The sequence below is a fragment of the Salvelinus fontinalis genome, chromosome 5, assembly GCF_029448725.1.
Source record: "Salvelinus fontinalis isolate EN_2023a chromosome 5, ASM2944872v1, whole genome shotgun sequence".
Classification (NCBI taxonomy): Eukaryota; Metazoa; Chordata; class Actinopteri; order Salmoniformes; family Salmonidae; genus Salvelinus; species Salvelinus fontinalis.
In genome coordinates, this window is record NC_074669.1 from 63,598,891 (window position 1) to 63,620,263 (window position 21,373).

A 21,373-nucleotide genomic window follows, 5' to 3' on the forward strand; every position below is an offset into this window, starting at 1 on the left:
TACACATCTAACACGGAACCTAATGCAGCAATCTACACATCTAACACGGAACCTAACGCAGCAATCTACACATCTAACACGGAACCTAACGCAGCAATCTACACATCTAACACGGAACCTAATGCAGCAATCTACACATCTAACACGGAACCTAACGCAGCAATCTACACATCTAACACGGAACCTAACGCAGCAATCTACACATCTAACACGGAACCTAACGCAGCAATCTACACATCTAACACGGAACCTAACGCAGCAATCTACACATCTAACACGGAACCTAACGCAGCAATCTACACATCTAACACGGAACCTAACACAGCAATCTACACATCTAACACGGAACCTAACGCAGCAATCTACACATCTAACACGGAACCTAACGCAGCAATCTACACATCTAACACGGATCCTAATGCAGCAATCTACATATCTAACACGGAACCTAACATAGCAATCTACACATCTAACACGGAACCTAATGCAGCAATCTACACATCTAACACGGAACCTAACGCAGCAATCTACACATCTAACACGGAACCTAACACAGCAATCTACACATCTAACACGGAACCTAACGCAGCAATCTACACATCTAACACGGATCCTAATGCAGCAATCTACATATCTAACACGGAACCTAACATAGCAATCTACACATCTAACACGGAACCTAATGCAGCAATCTACACATCTAACACGGAACCTAACGCAGCAATCTACACATCTAACACGGAACCTAACACAGCAATCTACACATCTAACACGGATCACTGATGGAACGGATGGACAACGGCAAAAAAAAAATATGATTTGGATAGACGTGCATTAATTAATGAGCTACTAAAAAGAGACATTTACATGTTTTCAATCACTCAAAAGGAAATAAATGATACAATGTGATGAGATAATTATTTGTAAACACCACACTAGGATACAGCACAATGTTCTTACTTAACGTTAAAAACAAATTGCTGGCATCAAGACCACTTAACGTAAAGAATCAACTGGCATCAAGACCACTTAACATAAAGAATCAACTGGCATCAAGACCACTTAACATAAAGAATCAACTGGCATCATGACCACTTAACATAAAGAATCAACTGGCATCATGACCACTTAACATAAAGAATCAACTGGCATCATGACCACTTAACATAAAGAATCAACTGGCATCATGACCACTTAACATAAAGAATCAACTGGCATCAAGACCACTTAACATAAAGAATCAACTGGCATCATGACCACTTAACATAAAGAATCAACTGGCATCAAGACCACTTAACATAAAGAATCAACTGGCATCAAGACCACTTAACATAAAGAATCAACTGGCATCAAGACCACTTAACATAAAGAATCAACTGGCATCAAGACCACTTAACATAAAGAATCAACTGGCATCATGACCACTTAACATAAAGAATCAACTGGCATCATGACCACTTAACATAAAGAATCAACTGGCATCATGACCACTTAACATAAAGAATCAACTGGCATCAAGACCATTTAACATAAAGAATCAACTGGCATCAACACCGCTTAACATAAAGAATCAACTGGCATCAAGAGCACTTAACATAAAGAATCAACTGGCATCAAGACCACTTAACATAAAGAATCAACTGGCATCAACACCGCTTAACATAAAGAATCAACTGGCATCACCCCCATTCTCAAGGATCAATTATTCTGAACAAAACATGAGAGCTATTTGTCTTCTCCAACTAAATGAAAAGCGGAACGTCTTTCCAACGGTCCAATTAAGTGGAAATCATGTAGGACTAAATCCCTGAGATTAACACTGAGCTCAGCAATGTTGACTGTCTGATTGGACTGTATACTATAATGGGCTGCCAGAGAAAAGGATGCAGGGGGAGGGAGGGGACAGAGAGAGAGAGAGAGAGAGAGAGAGAGAGAGAGAGAGAGAGAGAGAGAGAGAGAGAGAGGGAGAGAGAGAGAAAGAGAGAGACAGGGAGAGAGAGAGAGAGAGAGAGAGAGAGAGAGAGAGAGAGAGAGAGAGAGAGAGAGAGAGAGAGAGAGAGAGAGACAGAGACAGAGACAGAGACAGAGACATAGACAGAATGAGAGACAGAATGAGAGACAGAATGAGAGACAGAATGAGAGACAGAATGAGAGAGAGAGGTAGCGAAAGAACGAGAGAGAGAGACAGGGAGAGAGAGAGAGAGAGAGAGGTAGCGAAAGAATGAGAGAGAGAGACAGGGAGGGAGAGATAGTTAAGAAAGAGGGGGACAAGAAGGATTACCTATGCACGAGGGGAGGTGGTTGTCCCACGCTCGTCTCTCTCGGGTCATGCACTTGAGTATGCCACTTCCGTGCAGGGAATAACCTTGGTCACAGCCATACGTGACGGCACTGCCAGCGAAGTGCCCCTGGTCGCTGACCTTGAACCCAAACTGAGGCACCCCGGGTTCCTCGCAGTGAGACAGATCAAAACCTGCCAGAGAATTATAGAGTGGAGGAGGAGACAGAGAGGGAAACACAGGTTGTATCATTATGGAGACCGTCCCAGAGAATTATAGAGTGGAGGAGGAGACAGAGAGGGGAACACAGGTTGTATCATTATGGAGACCGTCCCAGAGAATTATAGAGTGGAGGAGGAGACAGAGAGGGGAACACAGGTTGTATCATTATGGAGACCGTCCCAGAGAATTATAGAGTGGAGGAGGAGACAGAGAGGGAAACACAGGTTGTATCATTATGGAGACCGTCCCAGAGAATTATAGAGTGGAGGAGGAGACAGAGAGGGAAACACAGGTTGTATCATTATGGAGACCATCCTAGAGACCACACCAATCATGGAGACCATCCTAGAGACCACACACATTATGGAGACCATCCTAGAGACCACATGCATCATGGAGACCATCCTAGAGACCACATACATTATGGAGACCATCCTAGAGACCAACACATTATGGAGACCATCCTAGAGACCACACACACATCATGGAGACCATCCTAGAGGCCACACACATTATGGAGACCATCCTAGAGACAACACACATCATGGAGACCATCCTAGAGACCACATACATTCCTAAATAGCACCCGGTGCTCTGGTTAAATGTAGTGCACACTATATGTAGGGAATAGTGTGCCATTTGGGACGACGTCTTATTGATTGAGGCGTGGGAACAATGTCCTGCATCAGAACATAATGAGTGTGGTGGACTTAAAATCCCATTAGATGAGTTCGCAGGAAAAGATCCTTTCTGGACAGAGACAGCAATTACAGCTAGCTAATTAACTGCTCAAGTGCCTGTGACTGGTTAGCAGGATGGAGAAGTGCTATAGGCTACGGCTCCTCTAAACAGTGGGGGGAATATAAACACTGATCAAAACAATGGGCCATTTCAATAAATCTTAACCCGATGTGTTAGTGATGAGGTATTAACCCTATGTGTTAGGGATGAGGTCTTAACCCTATGTGTTAGGGATGAGGTATTAACCCTATGTGTTAGGGATGAGGTATTAACCCTATGTGTTAGGGATGAGGTATTAACCCTATGTGTTAGTGATGAGGTATTAACCCTATGTGTTAGGGATGAGGTATTAACCCTATGTGTTAGGGATGAGGTCTTAACCCTATGTGTTAGGGATGAGGTATTAACCCTATGTGTTAGGGATGAGGTATTAACCCTATGTGTTAGTGATGAGGTATTAACTCTATGTGTTACGATGAGGTATTAACCCTATGTGTTAGGGATGAGGTATTAACCCTATGTGTTAGGGATGAGGTATTAACCCTATGTGTTACGATGAGGTATTAACCCTATGTGTTAGGGATGAGGTATTAACCCTATGTGTTAGGGATGAGGTATTAACCCTATGTGTTAGGGATGAGGTATTAACCCTATGTGTTAGTGATGAGGTATTAACCCTATGTGTTAGTGATGAGGTCTTAACTCTATGTGTTGGGGATGAGGTATTAACCCTATGTGTTAGGGATGAGTTCTTAATCCTATGTGTTAGGGATGAGGTCTTAGCCCGATGTGTTAGGGATGAGGTCTTAACCCTATGTGTTAGGGATGAGGTCTTAGCCCTATGTGTTAGGGATGAGCATCTTAAACCTATGTGTTAGGGATGAGCATCTTAGCCCGATGTGTTAGGGATGAGGTCTTAGCCCGATGTGTTAGGGATGAGGTCTTAGCCCGATGTGTTAGGGATGAGTTATTAACCCTACGTGTTAGGGATGAGGTCTTAACCCTATGTGTTAGGGATGAGGTCTTAGCCCTATGTGTTAGGGATGAGCATCTTAAACCTATGTGTTAGGGATGAGCATCTTAACCCTATGTGTTATGGATGAGGTCTTAACCCTACAGTATGTGTTAGGGATGAGGTCTTAGCCCGATGTGTTAGGGATGAGGACTTAACCCGATGTGTTAGGGATGAGGTCTTAACTCTATGTGTTAGGGATGAGGTCTTAACCCTATGTGTTAGGGATGAGGTATTAACCCTACGTGTTAGGGATGAGGTCTTAACCCTATGTGTTAGGGATGAGGTCTTAGCCCTATGTGTTAGGGATGAGGTCTTAACCCTATGTGTTAGGGATGAGGTCTTAACCTGATGTGTTAGGGATGAGGTCTTAACCCTATGTGTTAGGGATGAGGTCTTAGCCCTACGTGTTAGTGTTACAAGGGAGATAAGGGAGACTAGAAATCTACCACACCACTGTCAGATTAGATCCATAAGGGAAACTAGACACCGACCCCCCACATCCACTATCAGATTAGAGCCACAAAGGACACTAGACATCTACGACCCCACTACCACAATCAGATTAGAGAAACAAGGGAGACTAGACATCTACCATACAACCATCAGATTAGAGCATTAAGGGAGACTAGACATCAACCACCACAGAACCACTATCAGATTAGAGCCATGAGGGAGACTAGACATCTACCACCCTACTACCACTATTAGATTAGAGTCATAAAGGACACTAGACATCTACCACTATCAGATTAGAGTCACAAAGGAGACTAGACATCTACCACATCTACCACTATCAGATTAGAGTCACAAAGGAGACTAGACATCTACCACATCTACCACTATCAGATTAGAGTCACAAAGGAGACTAGACATCTACCACATCTACCACTATCAGATTAGAGTCATTAAGGAGACTAGACATCTATCACCCCACTACCACTATCAGATTATTGCCATAAAGGAGACAAGACATCTACCACATCTACCACTATCAGATTAGAGTCATTAAGGAGACTAGACATCTATCACCCCACTACCACTATCAGATTATTGCCATAAAGGAGACAAGACATCTACCACATCTACCACTATCAGATTAGAGTCATTAAGGAGACTAGACATCTATCACCCCACTACCACTATCAGATTATTGCCATAAAGGAGACAAGACATCTACCACATCTACCACTATCAGATTAGAGACATAAGGGAGACTAGACATCGACCAACCCACTACAACTATAAGATTAGAGCCATATGGGAGACTAGACATCTACCACTATCAGATTAGAGTCACAAAGGAGACTAGACATCGACCACCCCACTACCACTATCAGATTAGAGCCATAAAGGAGGCTAGACATCTACCACCCCACTACCACTATCAGATTAGAGCCATAAAGGAGACTAGACATCTACCACCCCACTACCACTATCAGATTAGAGCCATAAAGGAGACTAGACATCTACCACCCCACTACCACTATCAGATTAGAGCCACAAGGGAGACTAGACATCTACCACCCTAATACTAAAATCATATTAGAGCCATAAGGGAGACTAGACATCTACCACCCTAATACTAAAATCATATTAGAGCCATAAAGGAGACTAGACATCTACCACCCTAATACTAAAATCATATTAGAGCCATAAGGGAGACTAGACATCTACGACCCCACTACCACTATCAGATTAGAGCCATCAGAGAGACTAGACATCTACCACCCCACTACCACTACCAGATTAGAGCCATAAAGGAGACTAGACATCTACCACCCCACTACCACTATCAGACTAGGGCCATAAGGGAGACTAGACATCTACCACCCCACTACCACTATCAGATTAGAGCCATAAAGGAGACTAGACATCTACGATTGATGTAAAGGACTGTGGTCATGTCTCCTCCAGTCAGTCAGGTTGTAACTGTAAAGGACTGTGGTCATGTCTAGTCTCCTCCAGTCAGTCAGGTTGTAACTGTAAAGGACTGTGGTCATGTCTCCTCCAGTCAGTCAGGTTGTAACTGTAAAGGACTGTGGTCATGTCTCCTCCAGTCAGTCAGGTTGTAACTGTAAAGGACTGTGGTCATGTCTAGTCTCCTCCAGTCAGTCAGGTTGTAACTGTAAAGGACTGTGGTCATGTCTAGTCTCCTCCAGTCAGTCAGGTTGTAACTGTAAAGGACTGTGGTCATGTCTAGTCTCCTCCAGTCAGTCAGGTTGTAACTGTAAAGGACTGTGGTCATGTCTAGTCTCCTCCAGTCAGTCAGGTTGTAACTGTAAAGGACTGTGGTCATGTCTAGTCTCCTCCAGTCAGTCAGGTTGTAACTGTAAAGGACTGTGGTCATGTCTAGTCTCCTCCAGTCAGTCAGGTTGTAACTGTAAAGGACTGTGGTCATGTCTAGTCTCCTCCAGTCAGCCAGGTTGTAACTGTAAAGGACTGTGGTCATGTCTCCTCCAGTCAGTCAGGTTGTAACTGTAAAGGACTGTGGTCATGTCTCCTCCAGTCAGTCAGGTTGTAACTGTAAAGGACTGTGGTCATGTCTCCTCCAGTCAGTCAGGTTGTAACTGTAAAGGACTGTGGTCATGTCTAATCTCCTCCAGTCAGTCAGGTTGTATCTGTAAAGGACTGTGGTCACGTCTAGTCTCCTCCAGTCAGTCAGGTTGTAACTGTAAAGGACTGTGGTCATGTCTCCTCCAGTCAGTCAGGTTGTAACTGTAAAGGACTGTGGTCACGTCTAGTCTCCTCCAGTCAGTCAGGTTGTAACTGTAAAGGACTGTGGTCATGTCATGTCTCCTCCAGTCAGTCAGGTTGTAACTGTAAAGGACTGTGGTCATGTCTATGCGGCAGCAGCAGAGAGCACATGAACCCAGAGAGAGCAGGTCTGTCGTTGTCCCTAATGGCACCCTATTCCCTATTATAGTGCACTACTTTAGACCAGGGCCCTATTCCCTATATAGTGCACTACTTTTGTTGGTGCCCTTCATAGGGAATAGGGTGCCATTTGGGACGTAAATATGATTTATGTTACTGCCTCCTAGCAGACACACAGCACCATGCCAGATGCTATTACAGTATTACAAGTGTCATGGCCAGGATAAATCACAACAGTTACTGCCTACATTTAGGAAACGACCTGCACGCTTCCCTCTCTAACGACCATGAAAACATCGGATTTCCTGTTCTGACAAGATTTAATCTGACCCTTCCAACCCTGACCTGGTCCCGTTTCCTGGACAACAAATCATTCATCCTGAATTCACTCCGGCTTAGGAACAGGTTTGTTATATGGGTGGGGTGGGGGTGGGGGGGGTTACTGGTGAGTAAGAGTTCAGCACCTGTTCTTAAAACTGGGGGAAACACTAGTTTCCTCAGGTAACACTACAAGATACCCAGTCAAAATAATAGCAGGAAAAAGCCTGTTGTTTTCCTCTGGAAGCCCCCCACGCTGCGTGGATGAATACCATTATCAAGAGGAATAACATGTTAGCCTGCGTCCTGAAATGACATCCGATTCCCTAAATGAGTGCCCTTTGTTTAATTAACCAGAGCCTGCATAGAGCACCATATAGGGGATAGGGTGCCATTTCAGACACTTTAAAGGGAATAGGGTGCCATTTCAGACCCTATAAAAGGGAATAGGGTGCCATTTCAGACACTTTAAAGGGAATAGGGTGCCATTTCAGACCCTATAAAAGGGAATAGGGTGCCATTTCAGACACTTTAAAGGGAATAGGGTGCCATTTCAGACCCTATAAAAGGGAATAGGGTGCCATTTCAGACACTTTAAAGGGAATAGGGTGCCTTTTCAGACCCTATAAAAGGGAATAGGGTGCCATTTCAGACCCTATAAAAGGGAATAGGGTGCCATTTCAGACCCTATAAAAGGGAATAGGGTGCCATTTCAGACCCTATAAAAGGGAATAGGGTGCCATTTCAGACCCTATAAAAGGGAATAGGGTGCCATTTCAGACCCTATAAAAAGGGAATAGGGTGCCACTTCAGACACTATAAAGGGAATAGGGTGCCATTTCAGACCCTATAAAGGGAATAGGGTGCCACTTCAGAGACTATAAAGGGAATAGGGTGCCACTTCAGACACTATAAAGGGAATAGGGTGCCACTTCAGACCCTATAAAGGGAATAGGGTGCCATTTCAGACCCTATAAAGGGAATAGGGTGCCACTTCAGACACTATAAAGGGAATAGGGTGCCACTTCAGACACTATAAAGTGAATAGGGTGCCACTTCAGACACTATAAAGGGAATAGGGTGCCATTTCAGACCCTATAAAAAAGGGAATAGGGTGCCACTTCAGACACTATAAAGGGAATAGGGTGCCACTTCAGACACTATAAAGGGAATAGGGTGCCATTTCAGACCCTATAAAGGGAATAGGGTGCCATTTCAGACCCTATAAAGGGAATAGGGTGCCACTTCAGACACTATAAAGGGAATAGGGTGCCACTTCAGACACTATAAAGGGAAAAGGGTGCCATTTCATACACAGTCCTACTCAGTGGACTCATTTCTCAGTGAGTGTTTGAACACGCAGTCAGAGGAAGATGAAGGTATGTGTGTGTGTGTGTGTGTGTGTGTGTGTGTGTGTGTGTGTGTGTGTGTGTGTGTGTGTGTGTGTGTGTGTGTGTGTTCCTCACTGGAGTAGCTGAGTCTGAAGCCCCCTGCTGTGTGTGTGTGTGTGTGTGTGTGTGTGTGTGTGTGTGTGTGTGTGTGTGTGTGTGTGTGTGTGTGTGTGTGTGTGTGTGTGTGTGTGTGTGTGTGTGTGTGTGTGTGTGTTCCTCACTGGAGTAGCTGAGTCTGAAGCCCCCTGCTGTGTGTGTGTGTGTGTGTGTGTGTGTGTGTGTGTGTGTGTGTGTGTGTGTGTGTGTGTGTGTGTGTGTGTGTGTGTGTGTGTGTGTGTGTGTTCCTCACTGGAGTAGCTGAGTCTGAAGCCCCCTGCTGTGTGTGTGTGCGTGTGCGTGTGCGTGTGTGTGTGTGTGTGTGTGTGTGTGTGTGTGTGTGTGTTCCTCACTGGAGTAGCTGAGTCTGAAGCCTCCTGCTGTGTGCTCCTGGTCTGAGTAGAACTCCAGCCACAGATGATTGGAGGTGGAGGTGAGGACCAGGCCTAACATGGTGGAGCCGGTGTAGGTCCCCAGAACAGCAGCAGAACTGTCCCCTCCATCATAGACCTGCAGAGAGGAGACAGCAGGGGGTTAACATCAAATCCACCCATCCACCCATCCATCCATCCACCCATCCATCCATCCACCCATTCATTCATCCATCCATCCATTCAATCATCCATCCATTCATCCATCCATCCGTCCATCCATCCATCCGTCCATCCATTCATCCATCCATCCGTCCATCCGTCCATCCGTCCATCCATTCAATCATCCATCCATTCATCCATCCATCCGTCCATCCGTTCATCCACTCATCCATCAATTCATCCATCCATCCATTCTACCCCCAAGCCATAAGACTCCTGAACAGCTAATCAAAGGGCTTACCCAGACTCCCCTCTTTTACGCTGCTGCTACCCAGACTCCCCTCTTTTACGCTGCTGCTACCCAGACTCCCCTCTTTTACGCTGCTGCTACCCAGACTCCCCTCTTTTACGCTGCTGCTACCCAGACTCCCCTCTTTTACGCTGCTGCTACCCAGACTCCCCTCTTTTACGCTGCTGCTACCCAGACTCCCCTCTTTTACGCTGCTGCTACCCAGACTCCCCTCTTTTACGCTGCTGCTACCCAGACTCCCCACTTTTACGGTACCCCACATGTATATAACCTTGCTTATTATTTCACTGCTGCTGTTTAATTATTTGTTACTTTTATTTGATTTTTTTTCTTCTATTTTTTTTACTTACCACTTATTATTTTTATGAACTTCTTAAAGCATTGTTGATTTAAGGGCTTGTAAGTCTGTTGTATTCAGCACGTGTGACAAATACAATTTTAATTGATTTGAAGTATGTACCTGTAGATATTCTGTAATCTGTTCATACAGAAAGAGAAACATGGAAGTGTCATAATGCTATTTTAAAGCAACGACGTATCTCATTTCAAACTGATCTCAGGAACAAGACTGTTTTAAAAAAATATATCTTCTGTAAATGTAAACGGCACACTCAGAATCTTCCTCTGATATATTATACACTGTCAATGAACAAAAAGAGGGAGAGGTAGAATACAAGAGGAGAAGGAACGAGAGAGAAGAGAAAAGAGAGAATGAAAAAAAGGGGGAGAGGTAGAATACAAGAGGAGAAGGAACGAGAGAGAAGAGAAAAGAGAGAATGAAAAAAGGGGGAGAGGTAGAATACAAGAGGAGAAGGAATGAGAGAGAAGAGAAAAGAGAGAATGAAAAAAAGGGGGAGAGGTAGAATACAAGAGGAGAAGGAACGAGAAGAGAAAAGAGAGAATTAAAAAAGGGGGAGAGGTAGAATACAAGAGGAGAAGGAACGAGAGAGAAGAGAAAAGAGAGAATGAAAAAAGAGGGAGAGGTAGAATACAAGAGGAGAAGGAACGAGAGAGAAGAGAAAAGAGAGAATGAAAAAAAGGGGGAGAGGTAGAATACAAGAGGAGAAGGAACGAGAGAGAAGAGAAAAGAGAGAATGAAAAAAGGGGGAGAGGTAGAATACAAGAGGAGAAGGAACGAGAGAGAAGAGAAAAGAGAGAATGAAAAAAGGGGGAGAGGTAGAATACAAGAGGAGAAGGAATGAGAGAGAAGAGAAAAGAGAGAATGAAAAAAAGGGGGAGAGGTAGAATACAAGAGGAGAAGGAACGAGAGAGAAGAGAAAAGAGAGAATGAAAAAAAGGGGGAGAGGTAGAATACAAGAGGAGAAGGAACGAGAGAGAAGAGAAAAGAGAGAATGAAAAAAAGGGGGAGAGGTAGAATACAAGAGGAGAAGGAACGAGAGAGAAGAGAAAAGAGAGAATGAAAAAAAGGGGGAGAGGTAGAATACAAGAGGAGAAGGAACGAGAGAGAAGAGAAAAGAGAGAATGAAAAAAAGGGGGAGAGGTAGAATACAAGAGGAGAAGGAACGAGAGAGAAGAGAAAAGAGAGAATGAAAAAAGGGGGAGAGGTAGAATACAAGAGGAGAAGGAACGAGAGAGAAGAGAAAAGAGAGAATGAAAAAAGAGGGAGAGGAAGAATACAAGAGGAGAAGGAACGAGAGAGAAGAGAAAAGAGAGAATGAAAAAAAGTGGGAGAGGTAGAATACAAGAGGAGAAGGAACGAGAGAGAAGAGAAAAGAGAGAATGAAAAAAGAGGGAAAGGTAGAATAAAAGAGGAGAAGGAACGAGAGAGAAGAGAAAAGAGAGAATGAAAAAAAGGGGGAGAGGTAGAATACAAGAGGAGAAGGAACGAGAGAGAAAAGAGAGAATGAAAAAAGGGGGAGAGGTAGAATACAAGAGGAGAAGGAACGAGAGAGAAAAGAGAGAATGAAAAAAGGGGGAGAGGTAGAATACAAGAGGAGAAGGAACGAGAGAGAAAAGAGAGAATGAAAAAAGGGGGAGAGGTAGAATACAAGAGGAGAAGGAACGAGAGAGAAAAGAGAGAATGAAAAAAGGGGGAGAGGTAGAATACAAGAGGAGAAGGAACGAGAGAGAAGAGAAAAGAGAGAATGAAAAAAGGGGGAGAGGTAGAATACAAGAGGAGAAGGAACGAGAGAGAAAAGAGAGAATGAAAAAAGGGGGTGTCATTACCTTGAGAATGTCTCCTTGTGCCAGGTGGAAAGCGTTCGCCGAGACGTTGATGCCCTTTCCCGTCTCCACCTGCACGCTGTAGACACACTCGTGGCTGTCGTCGTAGTTCAGCGGGTAGTTGGGCGACAACAGAACTCCTTCGCTGTTGGAAACGGTCGAGCCACACTCCGCTAACAGAAACAAAGACACGGCGTAGAATAAAGTGACCCAAAAACGAGAGAATTCTCTTCTCTGTACTGTTTCCCTGTAACGGATATGTTCACTACATCATTACACAGAGCAGAAGTCGAGAGTTTCATTCCCGAAAAGCCTGTTTCTAAACTCTATGGTTTTCAAAGTCTGTTCCTTTCCTCACCGTCACCGTAGCATCATCATCATCAGTACTGTGGAATAGTAGTCTAACATCACACGTTGGATAACAGATGGAGGACACTACTGAAATCCTTACAGCTTTCATTCACAATATCATTATTACATTCAAGTTACAGACTAGAAAGATAGAGACTAGAGAGATACAGACTAGAGAGATACAGACTAGAGAGATACAGACATACAGACTAGAGAGATACAGACTAGAGAGATACAGACTAGAGAGATACTGACTAGAGAGATACAGACTAGAGAGATACAGACTAGAGAGATACAGACTAGAGAGATACAGACTAGAGAGATACAGACTAGAGAGATAGAGACATACAGACTAGAGAGACCTACAGACTAGAGAGATACAGACTAGAGAGATACAGACTAGAGAGATACAGACTAGAGAGTTACAGACTAGAAAGATAGAGACTAGAGAGATACAGACTAGAGAGATAATCACTAGAGAGATAGAGACATACAGACTAGAGAGATACAGACTAGAGAGATACAGACTAGAAATATACAGACTAGAGAGATACAGACGAGAGATACAGACTAGAGAGATACAGACTAGAGAGATACAGACTAGAGAGATACAGACTAGAGAGATAGAGAGATACAGACTAGAGAGATGCAGACTAGATATATACAGACTAGAGAGAGATACAGATTAGAGAGATACAGACCAGAGAGATACAGACTAGAGAGTTACAGACTAGAAAGATAGAGACTAGAGAGATACAGACTAGAGAGATACAGACTAGAGAGATAGAGACATACAGACTAGAGAGATACAGACTAGAGAGATACAGACTAGAGAGATACCGACTAGAGAGATACAGACTAGAGAGATACAGACTAGAGAGATACAGACTAGAGAGATAGAGACATACAGACTAGAGAGACCTACAGACTAGAGAGATACAGACTAGAGAGATACAGACTAGAGAGATACAGACTAGAGAGATACAGACTAGAGAGTTACAGACTAGAAAGATAGAGACTAGAGAGATACAGACTAGAGAGATAATCACTAGAGAGATAGAGACATACAGACTAGAGAGATACAGACTAGAGAGATAGAGACTAGAGAGATAGAGACATACAGACTAGAGAGATACAGACTAGAGAGATACAGACTAGAGAGATACAGACTAGAGAGATACAGACATACAGACTAGAGAGATACAGACTAGAGAGATACAGACTAGAGAGATACAGACTAGAGAGATACAGACTAGAGAGTTACAGACTAGAGAGGTACAGACTAGAGAGATACAGACTAGAGAGATACAGACTAGAGAGATACAGACTAGAGAGATAGAGACATACAGACTAGAGAGATACAGACTAGAGAGATACAGACTAGAGAGATACCGACTAGAGAGATACCGACTAGAGAGATACAGACTAGAGAGATACAGACTAGAGAGATACAGACTAGAGAGATACAGACTAGAGAGATAGAGACATACAGACTAGAGAGACCTACAGACTAGAGAGATACAGACTAGAGAGATACAGACTAGAGAGATACAGACTAGAGAGATACAGACTAGAGAGTTACAGACTAGAAAGATAGAGACTAGAGAGATACAGACTAGAGAGATAATCACTAGAGAGATAGAGACATACAGACTAGAGAGATACAGACTAGAGAGATAGAGACTAGAGAGATAGAGACATACAGACTAGAGAGATACAGACTAGAGAGATACAGACTAGAGAGATACAGACATACAGACTAGAGAGATACAGACTAGAGAGATACAGACTAGAGAGATACAGACTAGAGAGATACAGACTAGAGAGTTACAGACTAGAGAGATACAGACTAGAGAGATACAGACTAGAGAGATACAGACTAGAGAGATACAGACTAGAGAGATAGAGACATACAGACTAGAGAGATACAGACTAGAGAGATAGAGACATGCAGACTAGAGAGATAGAGACATACAAACTAGAGAGATGGAGAGAGACAGACTATAGTGATACAGACTAGAGGGATACAGACTAGAGAGATACAGACTAGAGAGATAGAGACATACAAACTAGAGAGATGGAGAGATACAGACTATAGTGATACAGACTAGAGGGATACAGACTAGAGAGATACAGACTAGAGAGATAGAGACATACAGACTAGAGAGATACAGACTAGAGAGATAGAGACTAGAGAGATAGAGACATACAGACTAGAGAGATACAGACTAGAGAGATACAGACTAGAGAGATACAGACTAGAGAGATACAGACATACAGACTAGAGAGATACAGACTAGAGAGATACAGACTAGAGAGATACAGACTAGAGAGATACAGACTAGAGAGATACAGACTAGAGAGATACAGACTAGAGGGATACAGACTAGAGAGATACAGACTAGAGAGATACAGACTAGAGAGATACAGACTAGAGGGATAGAGACTAGAGAGATACAGACTAGAGAGATGCAGACTAGAGAGATACAGACTATAGAGATACAGACTAGAGAGATACAGACTAGAGGGATAGAGACTAGAAATATACAGACTAGAGAGATACAGACTAGAGATATAGAGACTAGAGAGATACAGAATAGAGAGATACAGACTAGAGAGATAGAGACTAGAAATATACAGAATAGAGAGATACAGACTAGAGAGATACAGACTATAGAGATACAGACTAGAGAGATACAGACTAGAGAGATAGAGACTAGAGAGATACAGACTAGAGAGATAGAGACTAGAAATATACAGACTAGAGAGATACAGACTAGAGATATAGAGACTAGAGAGATACAGACTAGAGAAATACAGAATAGAGAGATACAGACTAGAGAGATAGAGACATACAGACTAGAGAGATAGAGACTAGAGAGATACAGACTAGAGAGATAGAGACTAGAGAGATACAGACTAATGAGATACAGACTAGAGAGATACAGACTAGAGAGATACAGACTAGAGAGATAGAGACAAGACATATACAGACTAGAGATAGAGACTAGAGAGATACAGACTAGAGAAATACAGAATAGAGAGATACAGACTAGAGAGATAGAGACATACAGACTAGAGAGATAGAGACTAGAGAGATACAGACTAGAGAGATAGAGACTAGAGAGATACAGACTAGAGAGATAGAGACTAGAGAGATAGAGACAAGAAATATACAGAATAGAGAGATACAGACTAGAGATATACAGGCTAGAGAGATACGGACTAGAGAGACTGAAGCAGGATCGAGGACACTGTCTGAGACCGTATATCTAGAGCCGTATACAGAATACAGTATCAATCCACTTCCTCCTGTTGTCCACCTTCTCCTCTGCTATAAATAGACACTTGTATATACATTGTCCTACGCACAGTCCAAAACAGAGCCAATAAGCAAATGAAAGCAGCTGACCACGTACCCACACACCTTGGCAGAGGGGCACTCCACATGCGGCGGCCGCCTCCCAGGCACCGGATCTCCATCGCCCCCTTCAGGCGATAGCCCGTATTGCAGGAGAAAACCAGCGAGTCTCCGATGTCAAAGCTGACGCCTGTGTGCCGGCCGAACCTGGGGGTCCCGGGGTTCTCACACGGCTCCAGATTGTACTCTGAGGGAAAAGAAGCAAACAGCACAGGGTCAAAGGTCATCTTTCCTTGATTTTAATCACGTCCTCTTTCCTTGATTTATCACGTCCTCTTTCCTTGCATTCCTTTCTCAAAACACATTGGAGAAGAAAGTCTGAGGTGAGGGACTATGGATCTTCTCCTCCCAATGCAGTTTGGGGTCCCGGAGGAGAGAGGAAGCGAGGAAAGATGGATTTAAGAAAAGAGGGGAAGTCATCGGGAGTAATAACAAGGTACAACATGCTGAAAGGGAAAGGAAAGGAAGGGAAGGGAAGGGAAGGGAAGGGAAGGGAAGGGAAGGAAGCGAAGGGAAGGGAAGGGAAAGGAAAGGAAAAGAAAGGATAGGAAAGGAAGGGAAGGGAAGGAAAAAGGAAAGGGAAAGGATAGGAAGGGGAGGGAAAAGAAGGGAAGGGAAGGGAAAGGAAGGGAAGGAAAGGGAAAGGAAGGGAAGGGAAAGGAAGGGAAGGGAAAGGAAAGGAATGGAAGGGAAGGGAAAGGAAAGGAAGGGAAGGGAAGGAAGGGGAGGGAAGGAAGGGATAGGAAGAGAAGTGAAGGGAAAGGAAAGGAAGGGAAGGGAAGGGAAGTGAAGGGAAGGAAGGGAAGGGAAAGGAAGGGAAGGGAAGGGAAAGTAAAGGAAGGGAAGGATGGGGAGGGAAAGGAAGGGAAGGGAAGGGAAGGGAAGGGAAGGGAAAGGAAGGGAAGGGAAGGGAAGGGAAAGGAAGGGAAGGGAAGGGAAAGAAAAGGAAGGGAAAGGAAGGGGAGGGAAAGGAAGGGAAGGGAAGGGAAAGGAAGGGAAGGGAAGGGAAGGAAGGGGAGGGAAAGGAAGGGAAAGGAAAGAAAAGGGAAAGGGAAGGAAGGGGAGGGAAAGGAAGGGAAGGGCAAGGAAAGGAAAGGAAGGGAAGGGAAGGGAAAGAAAAGGAAGGGAAAGGAAGGGGAGGGAAAGGAAGGGAAGGGAAGGGAAAGAAAAGGAAGGGAAGGGAAGGGAAAGGAAGGGAAGGGAAGGGAAGGGAAAGGAAGGGAAGGGAAGGGAAAGAAAAGGAAGGGAAAGGAAGGGGAGGGAAAGGAAGGGAAGGGAAGGGGAAGGGAAGGGAAGGAAGGAAGGGAAGGGAAGGGAAGGAAGGGAAAGGGAAGGGAAGGGAAGGGGAAGGGAAGGGAAGGGAAGGGAAAGGAAGGGAAGGGAAGGGAAGGAAGGGAAAGGGAAAGGAAGGGAAAGGAAAGGAAGGGAAAGGAAGGGAAAGGAAAGAAAAGGGAAAGGGAAGGAAGGGGAGGGAAAGGAAGGGAAGGGAAAGGAAAGGAAAGGAAGGGAAGGGAAGGGAAGGGAAAGGAAGGGAAGGGAAGGGGAAGGGAAGGGAAGGGAAGGGAAGGGGAAGGGAAGGGAAGGAAGGAAGGGAAGGGAAGGGAAGGGAAGGGAAAGGAAAGGAAGGGAAGGGAAGGAAGGGGAGGGAAAGGAAGGGAAGGGAAAGGAAAGGAAAGGAAGGGAAGGGAAGGGAAGGGAAAGGAAGGGAAGGGAAGGGGAAGGGAAGGGAAGGGAAGGGAAGGGGAAGGGAAGGGAAGGAAGGAAGGGAAGGGAAGGGAAGGGAAAGGAAAGGGAAGGGAAGGGAAGGGAAAGGAAGGGAAGGAAGGGAAGGGAAGGGAACGTAAGGAAGGGAAGGGAAGGTAAGGGAAGGGAAGGGAAATGAAGGGAAGGGAAGGAAGGGAAAGGAAGGGAAGGGAAAGGGAAAGGAAGGGAAGGGAAGGGAAGGGAGGGAAGGGAAGGGAAGGGAAATGAAAGGAAGGGAAGGGAAAGGAAAGGAAGGGAAGGGAAGGGAAGGGAAAGGAAAGGAAAGGAAAGGAATGGAAGGAAGGGAAGGAAGGGAAGGGAAGGGAATGGAAGGTAAGGTAAGGGAAGGGAAAGGAAGGGAAGGGAAGGGAAGGAAGGAAGGGAAAGGAAAGGAAAGGAAGGGAATGGAGGGGAAAGGGAAAGGAAGGGAAGGGAAGGGAAGGGAAAGGAAGGGAAAGGAAGGAAGGGAAGGGAGGGAAAGGAAGGGAAGGGAAAGGAAGGGAAAGGAAGGGAAAGGAAAGCAAGGGAAGGGAAGGGAAGGGAAGGATGGGAAGGGAGGGAAAGGAAGGGAAGGTGAAAGGAAAGGAAGGGAAGGGAAGGGAAGGGAAAGGAAAGGAAGGGAAGGAAGGAAGGAAGGAAGGAAGGAAGGAAGGGAAGGGAAGGGAAAGGAAGGGAAGGGAAGGGAAGAGAAGGAAGGGAAAGGAAATGGAAAGGAAAGGGAAAGGAAAGGAAGGGAAGGGGAAGGGAAAGGAAAGGGAAAGGAAGGGAACGGAAAGGAAAGGAAGGGAAGGGAAAGGTAAGGAAGGGAAGGGAAAGGAAAGGAAGGTAAAGGAAAGGGAAAGGACAGGAGGGGAAAGGAAAGGGAAAGGAAAGGAGGGGAAAGGAAAGGGAAAGGAAAGGAAAGGGAAAGGGTAAGGAAAGGGAAAGGAAGGGAAAGGGAAAGGAAAGGAAGGGAAAGGAAAGGGAAAGGGAAAGGGAAAGGAAAGGAAGGGAAGGGAAAGGAAAGGAAGGGAAGGGAAAGGAAAGGGGAACCCGTAAGGACATGACTCGTTCAACTCCGCTGAACAAAGGCTCTGACGCTGGTCGCTACATTACCCAACCAGTCAATCTAATCAAAGGCTCTGACGCTGGTCGCTACATTACCCAACCAGTCAATCTAATCAAAGGCTCTGACGCTGGTCGCTACATTACCCAACCAGTCAATCTAATCAAAGGCTCTGACGCTGGTCGCTACATTACCCAACCAGTCAATCTAATCAAAGGCTCTGACGCTGGTCGCTACATTACCCAACCAGTCAATCTAATCAAAGGCTCTGACGCTGGTCGCTACATTACCCAACCAGTCAATCTAATCAAAGGCTCTGACGCTGGTCGCTACATTACCCAACCAGTCAATCTAATCAAAGGCTCTGACGCTGGTCGCTACATTACCCAACCAGTCAATCTAATCAAAGGCTCTGACGCTGGTCGCTACATTACCCAACCAGTCAATCTAATCAAAGGCTCTGACGCTGGTCGCTACATTACCCAACCAGTCAATCTAATCAAAGGCTCTGACGCTGGTCGCTACATTACCCAACCAGTCAATCTAATCAAAGGCTCTGACGCTGGTCGCTACATTACCCAACCAGTCAATCTAATCATAGGCTCTGACGCTGGTCGCTACATTACCCAACCAGTCAATCTAATCAAAGGCTCTGACGCTGGTCGCTACATTACCCAACCAGTCAATCTAATCAAAGGCTCTGACGCCGGTCGCTACATTACCCAACCAGTCAATCTAATCAAAGGCTCTGACGCCGGTCGCTACATTACCCAACCAGTCAATCTAATCAAAGGCTCTGACGCCGGTCGCTACATTACCCAACCAGTCAATCTAATCAAAGGCTCTGACGCCGGTCGCTACATTACCCAACCAGTCAATCTAATCAAAGGCTCTGACGCCGGTCGCTACATTACCCAACCAGTCAATCTAATCAAAGGCTCTGACGCCGGTCGCTACATTACCCAACCAGTCAATCTAATCAAAGGCTCTGACGCTGGTCGCTACATTACCCAACCAGTCAATCTAATCAAAGGCTCTGACGCTGGTCGCTACATTACCCAACCAGTCAATCTAATCAAAGGCTCTGACGCCGGTCGCTACATTACCCAACCAGTCAATCTAATCAAAGGCTCTGACGCTGGTCGCTACATTACCCAACCAGTCAATCTAATCAAAGGCTCTGACGCTGGTCGCTACATTACCCAACCAGTCAATCTAATCAAAGGCTCTGACGCCGGTCGCTACATTACCCAACCAGTCAATCTAATCAAAGGCTCTGACGCCGGTCGCTACATTACCCAACCAGTCAATCTAATCAAAGGCTCTGACGCCGGTCGCTACATTACCCAACCAGTCAATCTAATCAAAGGCTCTGACGCCGGTCGCTACATTACCCAACCAGTCAATCTAATCAAAGGCTCTGACGCCGGTCGCTACATTACCCAACCAGTCAATCTAATCAAAGGCTCTGACGCTGGTCGCTACATTACCCAACCAGTCAATCTAATCAAAGGCTCTGACGCTGGTCGCTACATTACCCAACCAGTCAATCTAATCAAAGGCTCTGACGCTGGTCGCTACATTACCCAACCAGTCAATCTAATCAAAGGCTCTGACGCTGGTCGCTACATTACCCAACCAGTCAATCTAATCAAAGGCTCTGACGCTGGTCGCTACATTACCCAACCAGTCAATCTAATCAAAGGCTCTGACGCTGGTCGCTACATTACCCAACCAGTCAATCTAATCATAGGCTCTGACGCTGGTCGCTACATTACCCAACCAGTCAATCTAATCAAAGGCTCTGACGCTGGTCGCTACATTACCCAACCAGTCAATCTAATCAAAGGCTCTGACGCCGGTCGCTACATTACCCAACCAGTCAATCTAATCAAAGGCTCTGACGCCGGTCGCTACATTACCCAACCAGTCAATCTAATCAAAGGCTCTGACGCCGGTCGCTACATTACCCAACCAGTCAATCTAATCAAAGGCTCTGACGCCGGTCGCTACATTACCCAACCAGTCAATCTAATCAAAGGCTCTGACGCCGGTCGCTACATTACCCAACCAGTCAATCTAATCAAAGGCTCTGACGCCGGTCGCTACATTACCCAACCAGTCAATCTAATCAAAGGCTCTGACGCTGGTCGCTACATTACCCAACCAGTCAATCTAATCAAAGGCTCTGACGCTGGTCGCTACATTACCCAACCAGTCAATCTAATCAAAGGCTCTGACGCCGGTCGCTACATTACCCAACCAGTCAATCTAATCAAAGGCTCTGACGCTGGTCGCTACATTACCCAACCAGTCAATCTAATCAAAGGCTCTGACGCTGGTCGCTACATTACCCAACCAGTCAATCTAATCAAAGGCTCTGACGCCGGTCGCTACATTACCCAACCAGTCAATCTAATCAAAGGCTCTGACGCCGGTCGCTACATTACCCAACCAGTCAATCTAATCAAAGGCTCTGACGCCGGTCGCTACATTACCCAACCAGTCAATCTAATCAAAGGCTCTGACGCCGGTCGCTACATTACCCAACCAGTCAATCTAATCAAAGGCTCTGACGCCGGTCGCTACATTACCCAACCAGTCAATCTAATCAAAGGCTCTGACGCTGGTCGCTACATTACCCAACCAGTCAATCTAATCAAAGGCTCTGACGCTGGTCGCTACATTACCCAACCAGTCAATCTAATCAAAGGCTCTGACGCCGGTCGCTACATTACCCAACCAGTCAATCTAATCAAAGGCTCTGACGCCGGTCGCTACATTACCCAACCAGTCAATCTAATCAAAGGCTCTGACGCCGGTCGCTACATTACCCAACCAGTCAATCTA

General features: G+C 45.2%; 1 protein-coding gene across 1 annotated transcript in view; it reads right to left on the bottom strand.

Annotated features, from left to right (window-relative positions):
* LOC129856014 (CUB and sushi domain-containing protein 3-like) overlaps window positions 1-21,373 on the bottom strand; it is a 749,171-nt gene that overhangs the window by 573,606 nt on the left and 154,192 nt on the right. The window contains exons 20-23 of the mRNA XM_055924143.1: window positions 15,734-15,922; window positions 11,967-12,136; window positions 9,290-9,446; window positions 2,282-2,473 (exon numbers count right to left, since the gene is read on the bottom strand). Coding sequence (XP_055780118.1) covers window positions 2,282-2,473; window positions 9,290-9,446; window positions 11,967-12,136; window positions 15,734-15,922 — 708 coding nt within the window. The remainder of the gene's footprint in view (window positions 1-2,281; window positions 2,474-9,289; window positions 9,447-11,966; window positions 12,137-15,733; window positions 15,923-21,373) is intronic.